The 17047-nt window shown below is 35.2% G+C and overlaps 1 protein-coding gene across 1 annotated transcript in view; it reads left to right on the forward strand.

Annotated features, from left to right (window-relative positions):
* The window catches only part of ACAD11 (acyl-CoA dehydrogenase family member 11), a 32245-nt gene that overhangs the window by 6191 nt on the left and 9007 nt on the right, over positions 1 to 17047 (forward strand). Inside the window, exons 3-13 of the mRNA XM_015823110.1 lie at positions 226 to 351; positions 1693 to 1854; positions 2333 to 2500; positions 5435 to 5582; positions 7400 to 7521; positions 9432 to 9538; positions 9956 to 10082; positions 10454 to 10531; positions 12642 to 12780; positions 12882 to 12989; positions 15059 to 15157. Of these exons, the coding sequence (XP_015678596.1) occupies positions 226 to 351; positions 1693 to 1854; positions 2333 to 2500; positions 5435 to 5582; positions 7400 to 7521; positions 9432 to 9538; positions 9956 to 10082; positions 10454 to 10531; positions 12642 to 12780; positions 12882 to 12989; positions 15059 to 15157 (1384 nt within the window). The remainder of the gene's footprint in view (positions 1 to 225; positions 352 to 1692; positions 1855 to 2332; positions 2501 to 5434; positions 5583 to 7399; positions 7522 to 9431; positions 9539 to 9955; positions 10083 to 10453; positions 10532 to 12641; positions 12781 to 12881; positions 12990 to 15058; positions 15158 to 17047) is intronic.

Genomic DNA, 17047 nt, shown 5'->3' on the forward strand with positions numbered 1-17047 from the left:
TAGAATTTTAAAATGGATATAATCTCCATTGTATTTATAGAAACTTATTATGAGATGCATTTATGAAGTGCTGTATTATAATTATTTGTTGAAATGTATAAGAGTCACTAAATTCTTTAATTCTACCAATTTGAACGCAATGAACAGACTTTGTATGGATCATATGATATCCTATTCATGTTCTTAATGTCCATGTTTTTGTACATCCTACAACATCCTATTCAGATTGACAGAGAATATCGGATTCAGAAAGCTTTGTTTGCAGCTGGATTTCCAGTTCCTGAACCTCTTTTATACTGCAGTGATGTTTCGGTGATCGGAACAGAATTTTATGTGATGCAACATGTTCAGGTTAGTGTCCTCCTTGCAACCACATTGACTGACTGTTCGCATTTTTAGACCAGAATCCAGACATCCATGCAGTTATTATAGCATCAGTAGGAAGTGACGTCCTCTAAATCAACATAGGCAAATTTTGTTGTGGCTAAGGATATCCTTTTTCTTCATATCAGAGGGTAACACTGGTATGGGGTGTGGCTCAACAATTTATAAGCCAGAGTGTGTGGAAGTAAAAAATGTGTGGCCTTCTTTGTGTGTTGGGGGATTTAAGGGGAAAATATTCCTTTGTTGCTGTATATTTTAATTTTTGTGTTTATGGTGGAAATTTATTTTAAATCGATTCATGACCCAGATCATTTGCTGAAACGGGCAGCCATACACATTGAATGAGTGAGTAAGTCAATAAATGAATAAAATAGATACCTCAGGCTTTATTATAAAAATGATCTGCTGTCAAAGATTATGGGACTCTTCCAGAAGAATATTTATGGTGGTATTGAGCTAAAATGGGAAAGAATAATTTGCAAAAATCACTAGTGTCAGTGAGAAGTAACTGGTAGATCTCTTTCTATGTTATACTGCTGTTGTGACAGGTACAGTGACTTCCAGTTGTTTCCTGGATGCAGTTCAAGGTTATCTCTCCACCAGGTCAGACAGGATGGGTGCACTATAGATCTCTTCCCCTAAATTTTGCTATCTTGTGGGACTTTGGAAATAAATCTTTTTCTTAATATTCCTACCCCTTTGAAACAATTATCCACCTTAAGATTTAGAGGCCCTCCTCATTTTATTAGCCTTTTTTTTTGGTGGGCTGTGAATGTTTGTCTTCTCACCCAGGCATTGAGCTAGGATGGAAGTGAACCCTGCAAATGTAAATGTAGAATTGGTACAATGTTGTGTCCTGGTGGTTGGGACATATGAGGCTGTGATGAATTACTGGGAGTCAAGCAGCATATACATTTAATAAATCGGTAATTAATTAATTTTATCAATTAAGTATTGACTACATTATTATTAACTCAGTTATATTTATGCAGGTTTTATTGAATGTCATTTTGAGCTGCTTAGGATTAGATAGGGGATACATCAGAAAGAAAGAGAGAGAGAGAGAGAAGGAAGGAAGGAAGGAAGGAAGGAAGGAAGGAAGGAAGGAAGGAAGGAAGGAAGGAAGGAAGGAAGGAAGGAAGATTTCATTCCCCTTTAAGTGGAATGAAATCTTGGGGATCAGCAAGTTTGAATTTAATTCTGGTATTTCAGATAATTAGACAAATAAAGATGGTGGAACTAATTATTTTTATATTTCAAAGCTGTCCTTTTCTCTCTCATTTCCTTACGATTTCAATTATGTCCCAGGGTCGCATCTTCCGAGATATCACATTACCTGAAGTAAGCCCAGCGGAAAGATCTGCTTTGTATATAGCAATAATAGAAACTCTTGCAAAGTTGCACTCCTTCAATGTTAGTTCATTGGGCCTCCAGGACTATGGACGAGGAGCAGGTTATTGTAAGAGGCAGGTAAATATTTCAGAAAAAACCCTCATTATGTGTATTCTTATGATTTTTTTAATGAAAAATAAGTAATTGGAAAGTACAGAGTCTCTTGCTATTTACAGAGTGTGAAACTTTGTGGTCTTAAATTTGGATATTAGGATTTAAAGGGATATAAAATATTGAATGATGTTCAATATCTTGAAGCACCTTACTGACTACTCACAATAATTATATTAGCACAATAGTTGGAAAAAACAGCCCAAAAGGTGAAATGCTAAGGAAGCAATTATTAATTTTAGTTTGTATATAAACTGCAATGGGAAAAGAAAGTAATTCCAACAGAAATTAAGACATAAAAAGGGCAGCACACCAATAACATCAATTCAAATAATTTGAAATTGTTTAAAAGAAAGTGTAGTGAATGTGATTTTCTTCTCAAAAATCAAGGTCTCTTTCACCCACTATAAACTTCAGACTAATTTTTATTGTTTTTTGCATTTAGGTATCAATTTGGATGAGGCAGTATCAAGCAGCTGCTCATATCCAAATTCCAGCCATGACCGAATTATCTGAATGGTTAATGAGCAATTTACCTGATGATGATAATAATGAAGTTACTTTGATCCATGGTGACTTTAGAATAGATAACATCATTTTTCACCCAAGAGAGGTATCCTGAAATGATGCAAATAGCATTTTCTTCTAATTTTTTTTGTGTCAGCCTTTTATTGTTATGGAGTACAAATAATAGAATCTTGTAAGTCTGTCAAAATTTCCTTCTACTACATTTTATACTAAACAAAATTAAGGCACCTTGAATCTCTTTCTTCCTTCTTTCTTTCCTAAAACAGAGTAATCTTTTCTGGGCCTCCTCGTCTCTTAGTAGTTTGTTCCTTCATTCTCAGGACCAAAGTTATATTTCATCACCTCAGACTGCTGGGAATGTAGTTAAGCAATTTTGTGAGTGTTTGAAGTGAGAATTAAATTCACCTTGCATAAGCAACAAATTATGCAAACCTGAAGAATAAATTATCCAGTATTGATTTTGTCATAACTCAATATCTGAAATAATATATGCTTGAAGAATAGTATTCTAATGAAATTACATACACATTCAGAGACATCTTAAAATAGCAAGATCTCCCCATCTATTAACTCCTTGGCATATCAGCATATCATATAGGGTAAAATGCATTTTCCAGTCAATAGTATATTTGTATTTTGCACTATTTATTCTATTGGATCTATTTTAAAGCAAATGCCAATAATACTTCTAAAGTAATGTGTAGTCCTAATGCATTTTAGATTCCTGTTGATAGAAATATGAAATGAAATATGAATTGCACTACCCCCATGATTTTAATTCTTATCCTTTATTTAGTACTAGATCACTAGTGAAATCAGAATTAGTTTCCAAGAAGTTTAACATATCTGCTTTGATCCTTAACTTTCAAATGGCTAAAAGGGCAAAAAGATTTTAGGTCTAACCCTGCTTGCCTGCCTCCACCAGTATTCATCATCATATTATTTATTGGACATACTCTGCAGCTGTTGGAAGTTAAAAACAACTGTAAAAATGTAGTCTGTAGTGCAGACTCAGTAAAAATAAAAAAAATGAATCCAATTATTTGACAATAGCAGCAAACCATAACATTTTCTGGTATATGATGCTTAGTGGTCATTGCCAAGTTAGATGCTAATTTGCCCATCTATTAAACAGGATTAGAATCTACTATCCTTCTTGCATACTTTTGAAGAATAACTACATGAAATGTTCCTATTAGAAATTAGAAATGCTTGGAATATCTTTCTTATAAGTTTTTTTTCTCTCCAATTTGATTTTAAATATTTTTTGTGTTGATTGGTATCACATTCATGTATTGCTAACAAACACACCATTTTTATATCATCACATAGTGAAGTCCTAACATGCTTGAGTTTATTATGCATAACATTTTGTTCTATATAAACATGAAGAAAATAAGATCTGCTTTTTAAACAAGGCCTGTAGGAGATACAGTACAGGCAACTGAGCTCAAAATTTCTGTTGCTAAGTGAGACACATATTAAGTGAGTTTTGCCCCATTTTATAATCTTTCCTGCCACAGTTATTAAGTGAATCACTGCAATGGTTAAGTTAGTAACATGGTTGCTAAGTGAATCTGTTTCCCCATTGATTTTGCATGTCAGAAAGATACAAAAGGTGATCACATGACCCCAGGATAGTGCAACTATTATAAATATGAGTCAGTTTCCAAGCGTCTGAATTTTGATCACATGATCATGGGGATGTTGTAAGTGTGAAAAATAGTTATCACTTTTTTCAGTGCTGTTGTAACTTTGAACGGTCACTATATCAACTGTTGTAAGTTAAGAACAATATTTGACTAGTATGATTAAAACACTGGAATATATCTTCTTTTAATTAGAAGGTGAGAGGAGATCAGATGTCTATATAGCTTCTTCTTATAGCTGAAAATACTTTGTTGGGAAACATTACAGAAGCATCTTTGTTTTCATGGCCAGGTGTGAATTCACAGACTTTTCCTAAAGTATATGATGAGTTTATAGAAATGGCAAGATAAGATTATTTGGAATATACAAGAATTGTTCTTACTCTTCCTACAACAATTATGAACAGTTATAAATAGCCCAGTACAGAAAACTGGAGTAGTGGAATCTCAGCCCTTTGTTTCCCAGCTGATCCTAATACATGATATTATATTATTGTGCTTTGGATCTATAGTCAAGCCTTGGTCTTCCACAAAACTGGATCCAGAGGACAGTAGCTTAGCTATCTTGAATATATTCCTCCTTTGCTATATATTCCTGTCTTTTCTACTCTGTCTTCCAAAATCAGTGATGCTTCAAATGTACAGAAATGCATGAACTCCTATAATCGGACTTAGCTACTAAAGAATTCAGCTGATGAAGATTTGTTTGTGTGTGCTGTGCTTTAATTCATTCCTTATCAGGACACTATTTGGTAAAGGGCTGGCTCTGGGAGGGCATAGTTGGTTATTTTTCACTCAGCAATATCAGAGTGGTGGGATAGGGAGGTTGATGTAAAAATCTGTAAGATCACAAGTGTGACATTACCATCCAAGCCCTCCTGTATTGTACATGAATCACCTTCCTCAGTTTGGTGGCAAGAAGCTGAACTTCTAAAATTCACATCTAATGCAAAGGTAACTGTTTCCATTTTGTTTTGCCAATTAGATTATCAGTAGTCACACAGTAGCATCCGTGTTAATACTCTCAAAAGTCATAGCCTATGGTTCCATGTGCGTAATATGCACTGAATTCATATTACCAGGAGCCTTGGTGACGCAGTGGTTAGAATTGCAGTATTGCAGGCTAATTCTGTCCACAGCCTAGAGTTCAATACTGATCTGCTCAAGGTTCACTCAGCCTTCCATCTTCCAAGGTTGGTAAAATGAGAACCCAGATTGTTGAGGGCCATATATTGACACTGTAAACCACTCAGAATGCTGTAAAGCACTATGGAGCAGTATATAAATATAAGGGCTATTGCTATTGCAATTATTATGCAATTATCCACAATTTTGTTCTCTTCAAGTTTTATTTCTGTCTCGGTTTCTAGGCCCGTGTCATGGCAGTGTTGGATTGGGAACTTTCAACTTTAGGCCATCCTCTGGCAGACTTGGCTTATACTCTTGCTTTTTGCTTTTGGCCCAGAGCCCTCAAACCTATAAAAATACTTAATTTACAGGATGTAAATAGCATTGGAGGTATGTGTTTGTTTTTCTACTCAGCTGTTTTCTTTTTTTTTTTTAAAAAAAATAGCACTAGTTTTTTAAATATAAAATGTGAAAAAAACATAGTGATGGGTTATTGTTACTCCAACAATCCATTTTTGCATCTCAAATATACTTCATCTGCTCTAGGTGTGAGAAAAATAAATTCTTGGAGGAGTGGAATGTGTTAGCAAATAGGAACAGAGGGAATGTGTGCTAATTACTATGTTAAAAAAGTGCCTACTTTTCAAGAAGCTTTATAAAAAATATCTGTGGAAATGTAACTGATATGTTTCTTTCTATTAAGACAATAATTCTTTCTTAAGGATAGTAACAGTAGGAGAGTGGAAAAATACCTTGAAGTTTGCTAATTATCTATTTTGTTTGCTAAAGTATCTATTTATGTCCTCTATTGCCTATGTATATGCATGACTGTATTTCCTTCTTTCCTGAAATTTATAAATACAAGTGCTACCTTTTATCTGCAGGAGCCTTTCCCATTATTTTCTGGATAGAATTTGTCCAGTGCATACTGATAAACAAACAACAAACAAACAAGTAAACAAATAAATAATATAGCAAGCCTTGCTATTGGTTTTTGGGTCCTGCATTTGAATGTACACAAGTCCTCAAAATAACTGAGGGCAGAAATTAGTTCAACCACAGTTCCATTAAAAAGGCTGGGCCTGCAGCTTCCCTAATGGCTAGGAGCATACCTGGAGAGAGTTAGATTAGGAAAAATTGACTTAGAAACTTCTAATTTTAGAAGAGGTATCAGTCTTTTTGTAAAGGATATTGAATTGAAAGATAGGTTTTCCTTTTAATCATGATTAAAAGTAGCATATGAAACAAAAACGACCCCATAATGGAAATACAGATGGGCTAATCTGCAATCCAGAAGGCAAGAAATTCAGCTTCACTAAACCCACTAATTGTATATCTGTGTGTATGTGATGTGTGTGTGTGTGTGTGTGTGTGTGTGTGTGTGTGTATGCTTGTTTTGTCTATATATATCTATCTAGTATCTGTCTGTCAGTCTATCTATCTATATTATCTGTCTCATCTGACTATCTATCTGTAGAATCATATCTTTTTAAGGTCTATTGTGTAATAGTTTAGTTTAATTAGAAAGGATCACAATTGAAATTTATAATATTTGAATAAAGTGAGAGTGCAAGAATGTTTTTACAAGGGAGTAGGTAAAGGGAGTGTAAGGGGTATTCTTTATGTGCTTCTCCCCACTGCAGTTATATGAATTATGTGAAATAATTTAACTGAAACATACAACCGCTTTAGAAAAGGCCTACAATATGGAATGGGAATTTTACCCTAAGGAAACACTCTTCTGCAAGCATTTCATTAAATATAAACCAGCTGTTTGGGGAATTCTGAGAGTTGTAGTCCACACAGCTTAAAGTTTCTTGAGGCTGAGAAACTGTTATAACTTGTGGCCTAGTAATACCTAGCTGAGCGTAGGTGACTCAGAAAGCAAAGCGGGATCAGGCATGGTTAGTACTTGGATAGATCACTATGAAGTTCTAGAGCAGTAGCTAAAGTTGAGAAGTCTAAAAATATGCTGAAGAAGACCCCAGCGAACCATTTCTATATTAGAGCAAGAAAATGCTTATTGATGTGAAAATGTCAATTGCTGACCATTGCTCAAAGAGAATTCTATAATTTTGTTATCTAATGATATGAAAAAACAAATACAATTATATATGTTTATTTACTACATCTGTGATATATGTGATATAATCTACAAATCATACAGCAAAGCTAAATATTGACATAAATGAATTTGCTCTTCATAGGAATTCCTTCCCCTGAAGAACTGATCACGATTTATTCTCGCTTCAGGGATACCAGTACTTCTCCACATAATCTTAATTTTTTTCTTGCTCTATCATATTTTAAATTGGCCTCAATAAGCCAGGTAACATATACATAATCTACCTCTTATCTTTTAATGTTAAATGGGAGTGATTAAAACACTATTAATGATTTTTTGTAAATCCTTTTACTCATAACAACATTAGTAATAGCATTCCAGATTTAATATTTTATTTGAAGTAGAGGAACTGTTTGTGTAATATTAAATATTATGCTGTTCGTGAGTCCCTGCAACTGATGTCATTACTGTGCTTCAAATAGACTTTTGGAATGAAGGTATCAAAATAGGAATCATGAGACTGTAGTTTAATATTCTTCTTGATCACATTGCTCTAAAGATATCTCTGAGACACCTGTCATCTCTCAACCCAAACTAATTAACAAATTATTTTTGGAAGAAATAAATAAAAAGAAGCATCGATTCACTCTGGATATGGATAGCATAGCATTTATTGCTTTTCATTATTATTATTATTATTATTATTATTATTATTATTATTATTATTATTATTATTAATTTAATTTATATACCGCCCTTCTCCCGTAGGACTCAGGGCGGTGCTCAGCATATTAAAACAAGTACAAATACAAAATACAAAAATATAAACCCCTATAAAACCAAATTAAAAACCAAATATTAGAAGCTGTTATACCTATTAAAATTATTCTTAAAATCATCCCTAAGTAAAATCCTCCCTAGGTCAGGCCCGCTTGCTGGAAAAGCCATGTCTTGAGGGCGCGGCGGAAAGTAAGGAGATCCGGAATCGTCCGGATCTCGGGGGGTAGTTCGTTCCAGAGGGTGGGGNCGGCCGCATTCTGGACCAGTTGAAGTCTCCGGGTGCTCCTCAAAGGGAGCCCCATGTAGAGAGCATTACAGTAGTCCAGGCGGGAGGTGACGAGAGCTTGAGTGACTGTGCGCAAAGCGTCCCGGTCCAGAAAAGGACGCAACTGGTAAATCAGGCGAACCTGATAGAACGCCCCCCTGGTCACGGCCGACAAATGGTCTTCCAGTGTCAGCCGTGGATCCAGGAGGACACCCAAGTTGCGTGCCTTCTCTGAGGGGGCCAAAATTTCGCCCCCTATAGTCAGCGATGGAGTCAGCTGACTATGCCGAGACGCCGGCAACCACAGCCACTCGGTCTTGGAAGGGTTGAGCCTGAGTCTGTTCCTCCCCATCCAGACCCGTACGGCCTCCAGGCAACGGGTCATCACGTCAAGGGCATCGTTTCATATAGCATATAATGGTTACAGTAAATAAAAATTACAGTAACTTTAAATTTAATGAATCCTATGTTGCATAGCTTTAAGTTCCACAGAAATTTCATAGTTTTTATGCTTTTTGCCATTATTTTGTAATTTTATAGCTACTGTATATATCAGTGATGGCGAACCTTTTAGAGACCGAGTGCCCAAACTGCAACCCAAAACCCACTTATGCATCGTCGAGTGCCGGGTAGGTGTGGCCCATTGGGTGGGTGTGGCCCATTGGGTGGGTGTGGCCCATTGGGTGGGCATGGCTGCAGTGGTAACGGCAGACTGGGTGGGACTAAAAAGTTCAATCAATTCCAACCTTGCAAGAACTTTTTTTTCCCGCGAGAAGTTGAAATTGACTGATTAAACCTTTTTTTTTTTTTGCACATGGCGGCGGAGGCCTGAAGCGAAAAGGTTTTATAAAACCCAGTTGAAGGCCTAGGACTGGAGCGACAACACGCGTGCCCACAGAGAGGGCCATAGGTTCGCCACCACTGGTATATATCATAGGTATATACCATTGTTAAATTATTTATGATAATCTTGCTGCTCACTTGATGGGTTATATGTTTTTTTAACTTATGTTGGTCGAAGATTGATATAAGTACAGATCTTGAATAATAATTAAATATTTCTCTGTCATATATTATTAAAGTGCTGAACTATTTGTTATTTTATGTATTGAAATTACTTATTCTTTAGGGTATATATGCCCGATATCTCCTGGGTAATTCCTCTGCAGAAAACAGTTTGGAATTCAGCAGTGTAGTGAAACCTCTGGCTGAAGTTGGATTACAAGTAGCCAAAAAGTAAGAACTGATTGTTGAAAGAGTTTTAAAGATTTAACTATGCCTCCTGTGTCTCATATAGGCCCCACAAAGTTTTCTTTTTTTGATTGCTATTTGGTGCTGCACTGACTATCTCTATAATACATTCACAAGAGCAGTAGGTATCTGGGGTAGGGATAATAAATTTAAATTGCAGAAATACAGATAGTATTAAATGGTAGCAGATAACAGTAGTAGCTTTCTGTCTCATTCTGCCACCTTGTGGCAGAGCCTATTTGAGGTGCAAGCTTGCCCTTTATTTAACACACTTGTAGGACACTTTGATATATCAATGTATTGATTTATTCAATTTTATCCTGCCTTTATTATTTTTACCAATAACTCCAGGCAGCCAACATACCAAATACTCCCTCTTGATCATTTGTTGCTTTCTTCTAGAATAACTTTCAGCCCTAGCACACCTCCTTGCAATTCTGTAGAATTGTTCCAGCAGTCCAAAGAGGGGAAGAAAATCCTTCAGAAAGTGAAGGATTTCATGAAAAAGCATGTTTTTCCAGCTGAAAAAGTAAGTTGTACCATGAATAGTTATTAAAGGAGGACCAAATCAACATTGTTTTGAGCCCTTGCTCAAACTTCCTGGAAGTTACCTGCCATTTAATTTACCACAATGCCAAGAGTAGCCATGTGATCTGTTTTGCAGAAATCAGTCCTCTAACTAAGGCAATGTCAGAGACCAGTGCTCTGTCTTCATAAGTACACAGGTCCAGCATACAGATAAGGAAACACGAAAATCCTAACTCCACTTTGAAATCATAACTTGTTTTAACTATGACATTCAAGACCTAGCAGGAGATTAATCGATACTTTCAATTACAGCTTTCAGATGGAGTGGCACAAGAATGATTATTTTTACATTATTTTATGTATATCTTCTAGGAAATAGTTGACTATTATGCCAGAAAGAAAAATTCACCAGATATATGGAGAAAACCTAATGTCATGGAGAAACTCAAGGTATTCTTTTTTTTTTTGTCCATAGTATACAGTAAAAGAAAGATCTTGTATGATGCCAATGAGTATCTGTTCAAATATAATTTAAAGCTTAATTTATAGTTTTTATTCTAATGAAAGTTATATCTTACAAAGTGAATGGAATTTATTCGTTTAATCCACAAGAGAGCCTTTTTGGCGTAGTGGTTTGAAGCAGCAGGCTAGAAACCAGAACACCATGAGTCTTAGTCTTGCTTTAGACACAAAACCAGCTGGGTGACCTCGGTCCAATACCTCTCTCTCAGCTCTAGGAAGGAGGCAATGGCAAGCCAGTTTAAAAATCTTGCCAAGAAAAACTACAGGGACTGCCAGAAGTCAACACTGACTCAAAGGCAGAACTTAGCTTTATTGCATATATGCATGCATACACGTCAGATAAAATGATAAATTTGTTCTAAACTACTTTAATTCCAGTAATTTCAACTGTAAACAAACTAAAACTATATTTTATATTTTTATATTTGAGGCTGACATGGTACTAAAACAGCCTGATCTGGTTTCTATGTAACATTAAGCCATTATGTAGTTTGATTTTAACTTAGTTTATTATGTGAAAACAGTTACTAACTAAATAAGACATTGTAACCTGTAAACTATGGTTTATATCTTAGCATATTGTGTTAATGTTGTAAACTTGTAAAGGACTTCGTAGCATATTTATAATGAGATTGTCATCCCAATCAGATGGGATCTGGTTTTTGTTGTATGATATTAGTGACATTACCCATATATATGACCTAAGATAGCTAACCATATGAATTCACAAGACCATAGTATAATATGTCATAAGAATTATTTCAAAATGTTATTCTTGCAGGGAAATGCAACAGCTTGGGCTTTTATTTCAGGAAAGCTTAGAAATCATATGCACTGAAAATTTAATAAGCCCACAAAAGAGTAGAGATTGATACAAAGGTATCTGGATAAGATTAATATACATTTTATTTGATTTATATTTCATCTTTTCATTTACAATTTGCAAGTGAAAATAATTTTTAATGTAAAATGCCCAGGCATAAATTAAAATTTGGAATCAAATACATTTAAAATTGAATCACTAAAAAGAGAAATATAAGGAATCCATTTCAGAGTCAGATAGCTTGGCTGAACGGCAATAGCAGTGTTTGCTAGGATTGCAAAATGTTTCTGTTACGCTTTTTAATATTCTGAATCAAATTTTGGTTTGCCTCATTTGCCATTTTTATTTGTTCATGCTAAAAAGTCTATATTTTTTATTCATTTCTCATAGTATGTGTATTCTTAAGTACATCTAGGTGTAAATTGGAAAACTGCAAAATCTGGAAAATTGAACTTGTATTCATCCTATGCAAATTAGGAAGGTGTGTGTGAATGCTGGAGCCAAGTGAATTTCTTTCCTGTTTGTCTACCAATAAAAATAGGTTAGAGAATCATAATTCTTGCTGCTACCCAGGGCCAGAGAGCAAGAAAACTGGATGAGCCTATGGCACTAACTCCATTGTTTTTATTGCTCCATCAATGACAGCTTGGGTCGTAGACCATCATATGTCTCTAAGGGTGTTTCCTTATACGAATCTAAATATGAGTGAACATACCCTAGCAAACTCTACTTGTTGCTATGTCCATACAGTGTTGTCTTCATCTCATCTCCAGTCCACTCCTGAACAGTCCTTTCGTTCTTCTATGTGTAAAATGCTCTGCTTAAATAAGGGATGAATTATGGCAGTTTTACTGTGTATTCCAACTGATGTGTTTCATTATTGTTTCTGTTGGTAATACAGTCAGATTCTGGAAAGAGCACTAAATCACTGATCAAAACCATTGTTAAAATACTTGATAGATGCATTATAACCACGTTGATAGCCCCCTGCAGTCCCACTCACACTTTTCAGTTGTTTTTTGGCTGTTTTTGAAACTTCATTCAGAAGCTTTGAAAAGAATGTTAGCCCCATGTGTCGGTACCTCAGGTATCCCGCAGCAGAACTTTTTGTACGATAGTTTTGTGATGTAATTTAACTTCTATATTCACATTTTTGTTAAAATGTTAGACCTATTGTTGAGTTACTTGATCCATCCATAGTTCTCTTTTCATCAGGAAAAGGCCAAAGCAGAAGGCCTCTGGAACCTTTTCCTGCCAGCTGTTAGTGGTCTTGGTCAATTGGACTATGCACTAATAGCAGAAGAGACTGGGAAGTGCTTCTTTGCTCCTGAAGTATTCAATTGTCATGCACCAGGTGGGGGACCGTCTTATTGCCTTGTCAGCATTTTTATCACTCTTATGTTGTATGGTGGATACAATAGGAAATGCCATTTCACTATTTCTTCTGTTTGCCAGACACAGGAAATATGGAGGTTCTACACTTGTATGGGACAGAAGAACAGAAGAAACAATGGCTGGAACCTCTTTTGGAAGGAAAAATTAATTCTTGCTTTTGCATGACGGGTAATTGTTTCATATTTTAGACATGGAAACATTCATATGTAGCAGAGAGAGAAAACATTCATATGTATGTATTCATTTAAAATTTTTTGGGTTGAATCCAGCATATTAGAAATTCTTCTGTTTCACTAAAATTAATGTAAGGGGATTTAGCCAGGACTAATTTGCTTATAAATATCAGCAAGGTTATCGTATAATTAATTTACTCTGAATATAGCACTGTATTTCTATAATTTCCAACAATAAAACAGAAGTAACTTCCAATTCACTCTAAAATGCACTCTCAGCTCATCGTTATCATGTATTAGATTGGAGAATTACATTTTTTGTATTTTAACTTCCCTTCCCTCCATCTATTATATCTAGAGGGTTTTCCAGGTGTAATGCAAAGTACTGGTCACTACTTAAAAAATGCTATATAGTTTGGGGCCTTCGTATCTTAAGGACCAACTTTTCCCAACTGTTCCCGCCCATCATACTCAGATGATTAGGGAAACTTGTTAAGAGAGACTATTTATCAAGTGGAATGAAAAGAGGAAATCAGACATTCTCTGTCATAGCTCCTTTCCTGAGGAGTATCTTGTCCTTGAAGGAAAGAATTGCACCCATCCATATAGCCTTCTAGAAGCAATTGGCTCTTCTGGAAGACCTTCAGGGATTATAATGCAATCAATACAGATATTCCTCAACCTATTGCCAGTCATTTAATGACTGCACAGAATAATGATGGCTTTGGAATTGATCTTTATGACTCATAAAGCACTTCAGCTGTCATAAAACATTAGTGCGGCCCTCCCTGGTCACATGACCAGATTTCTGGCTCTTGGCAACCTATTTGCATTTACAACTGGTTGCCAGATGTCCTGCTATCCTGTGATTGTCATTTGCAATTTAATTTAATTTAATTTAATTTAATTTAATTTAATTTAATTTAATTTAATTTAATTTAATTTTATTTTATTTTATTTTATTTTATTTTATTTTATTTAATTTTATTTAATTTTATTTAATTTTATTTAATTTTATTTAATTTTATTTTATTTTATTTTATTTTATTTTATTTTATTTTATTATTTTATTTTATTTTATTTTATTTTATTTTATTTTATTTTATTTTATTTTATTATTTTATTATTTTATTTTATTTTAATTTATTTTATTTTATTTTATTTTATTTTATTTTATTTTATTTTATTATTTTATTTTATTTTATTTTATTTTATTTTATTTTATTTTATTTTATTTTATTATTTTGCTCATCTTCCTGATAGGGCAATCCTGGACAACTTACATAACATAAAAGGATGAATCAAAAAGCAATTAAAATTTAAAACACTAAAATGTTAAAATTATGCAAAAACTATCTTCTCAGCTGACTTCCATAGATAGTCAATAGGGAAGCCAGCAAGAAAGATTGTGAGGGGAGGGGATGTTGGATTTGAGGTCTGCTCCCCCAATGGAAACCCTTTTGCATGCTGGAAGAACAGAGCTCAAATCTGGCAAAAAATGTAGCGAAGGCTGGTATTCTGAGCTTTACAGAATGCTGGCCTTGCCTAGGATTTTCTCCTTCCTTCCCGAAGGCTTTTAAGGGCTCCAGAGTGGAGGGGAAAATACTAGCATTTGCTAATCAGATGTGATCGCTTTGCTCAGCTACTGAGATTCTGGGCCCAATTATTGCCATAAGTGAAGGACCACCAGTAGTACCAGATTCCAGGCATGGAATTGTTATTTTAATTAATAATGATATTGAATTTGTTTTGTAATTTATAGATAAGGGATATAAATTTATAGATAAGGGATATAAATGCAATTAATAAATAAATAAAAAATAAATAAATCTGGAATCAAATAAATGGTAGATATAATGGTGGTAGACAAATCTCAACACTCACTCACACATTCTCTTACTCATTTAAAGAGGATAATAAGACAAGAAAAGGAAAAAACTTCCTTCTCTGGAAGCTCATCTTTGGAATCATTGCCTAACAACCCTTATTGATGTCTAGAAAAATCTGCACAATCTTTTCTGTTTGCTGGGCTTCAGTTGTGGTAAATTCTGATGTTTGGTCTAGAACCTGATGCTGCATCAAGTGATGCCACCAATATGAAGTGTAACATTCAGAGAGATGGAGACAGCTACATAATCAATGGCAAGAAGTGGTGGAGCAGTGGTAAGTAAAACTGTTTCCTAGAGTGTGAGATTACAGTAATGAGTTTTTGTATTAACACATCCCTCTCATTAAGTGGACTTGTTTCTCTTGCTTTGTTTTACATGTATTTGAACACTTACATACTAGCAATAGCAATAGCAATAGCACTTAGACTTATATACCACTTCACAGTGCCTTACAACTCTCTCTAAGCAGTTTATAGAGTCAGCCTGTTGCTCCCAACAATCTGGGTCCTCATTTTACCTCCCTCCCTCCCTCCCTCTCTCTCTCTCTCTTCCTCCCTCCCTCCCTCCCATTGTAACTTCAGACAGTCACTAAGCGAACTGTTGTAAGTTGAGGACTGCCTGTACTTTATCACTTTTTTCCTTTTTTGGGGGGGGTCAAGTTTTTGACACCTTGCTAGGCTGGTGGTACTCAGATATTGCCATATCCTAAAAGTAGTACAATGGGTGAAAAGGTTGAAAAGCCCTGCTCTAATGCACTCAGGTTGCAGGTTCTTCTGGACACTTCTCTGCTGGTCTTGCCTTGCCTCACCTCGTATTGCATTGCCTTATGTCTGGCCAGGTTGAGGGCTGGCTTTCTCTCTCCACAGCCACAAATACAGCTAGGTTTTTTCCACCAAAGAGGTACCCTGTTTTCTACTTGCAATATTGCATGCTTTCATGTGATCAGGAGCTGGGGAACGAGTGGCAGGAGTTCACCTTGTCTCGTGGAGCCTGGTTTGAACTGACAGAATGCAGACCATTTCTGGCAAGCAGTTCCAGCATCATTCATGCTGCACCACCACCTCCCCATTAGCTGACTGATGTACTGGTGGTCCCAAGATATGGGCTGGCTATGTGGTGGGGTTTAGGAATGAACTCTGCTCCTATAGGAACATAGTCAACATCTACCCCCCCTCCCCTTTCCATATCATTCCATGGGTCCAGATCTTTCATGCACTTCAATGGCGGCAGAGCATTTGTGCCTCAAGTGCCCCATATGTGTAACAATACCTTTTTCTTAAGGTAATGAAATTACAGAAGTATTGAGAACTGCTTTTGTAAATAACCACAACAGCAAAGCATTTAGTAGTATTCCGGTGCTAATGATAAACTGTATTATTAGGGGAAATTTGAGAAAATATATTCCTATCCTAATTTACCAGGTAGATATTAGAATATCATTCTGTGATGTTAGCAAGCCATCAGTGTTGTGGACTTGTGAGAACAATCCACATTAAATTGATTGAAACTCCTGAATACATAGTGTATTATGTAGGAACTTCGAGTAAATTAAAAAGATCCACATAATGATACACTTACTTGTTCTTCATTAACGCTTACTTGTTCTTCATTAGAATTGTAATATATTCTGAAGTTCTTTAACATAGGATTGTTATTCTTTTAAAAATATCTCAAGAATATCAATTCTATATTTCTGTAATATATTTTTGAAAATTAACAATAATCTTTATTGATTAGCAAATGGGCCATATCAAGGTGCAGAGTTCCAAATACACGTTATACTAAAAATGCAGTAAAAACAATTTAGAATGGAATTAATTAAAATATAATTTAGGATAAAATAAAAATAAAATACAATTTAAAATGAAATAGGGATAAAATACATTTTTAAAATGAAATTAGAATCAAATATAGCAATTTAAGATGTAGATAGATAAAATATGATAAAATTATATTTCACTATCACCCTTACAATCTACCCCGATCAGTCTCACATATGCCTATCTCAGCTGAACCATTTTGCTCAGGTACTGTGCTGTGTTAAATGTAATTTTCAAATTCTGGCTGCACATAGGTAAGTTATTTTGACATGGGGGTCCCAATGGGTCATTCGTTTAGTGTATAGGCCAAGGTAACTGTCTCTCACCCTCTTATACAGGCAGCA

The sequence above is a fragment of the Protobothrops mucrosquamatus genome, unplaced genomic scaffold (assembly GCF_001527695.2).
Source record: "Protobothrops mucrosquamatus isolate PMUCROS unplaced genomic scaffold, P.Mucros_1.0 scaffold_177, whole genome shotgun sequence".
In the NCBI taxonomy this organism is placed as follows: Eukaryota; Metazoa; Chordata; class Lepidosauria; order Squamata; family Viperidae; genus Protobothrops; species Protobothrops mucrosquamatus.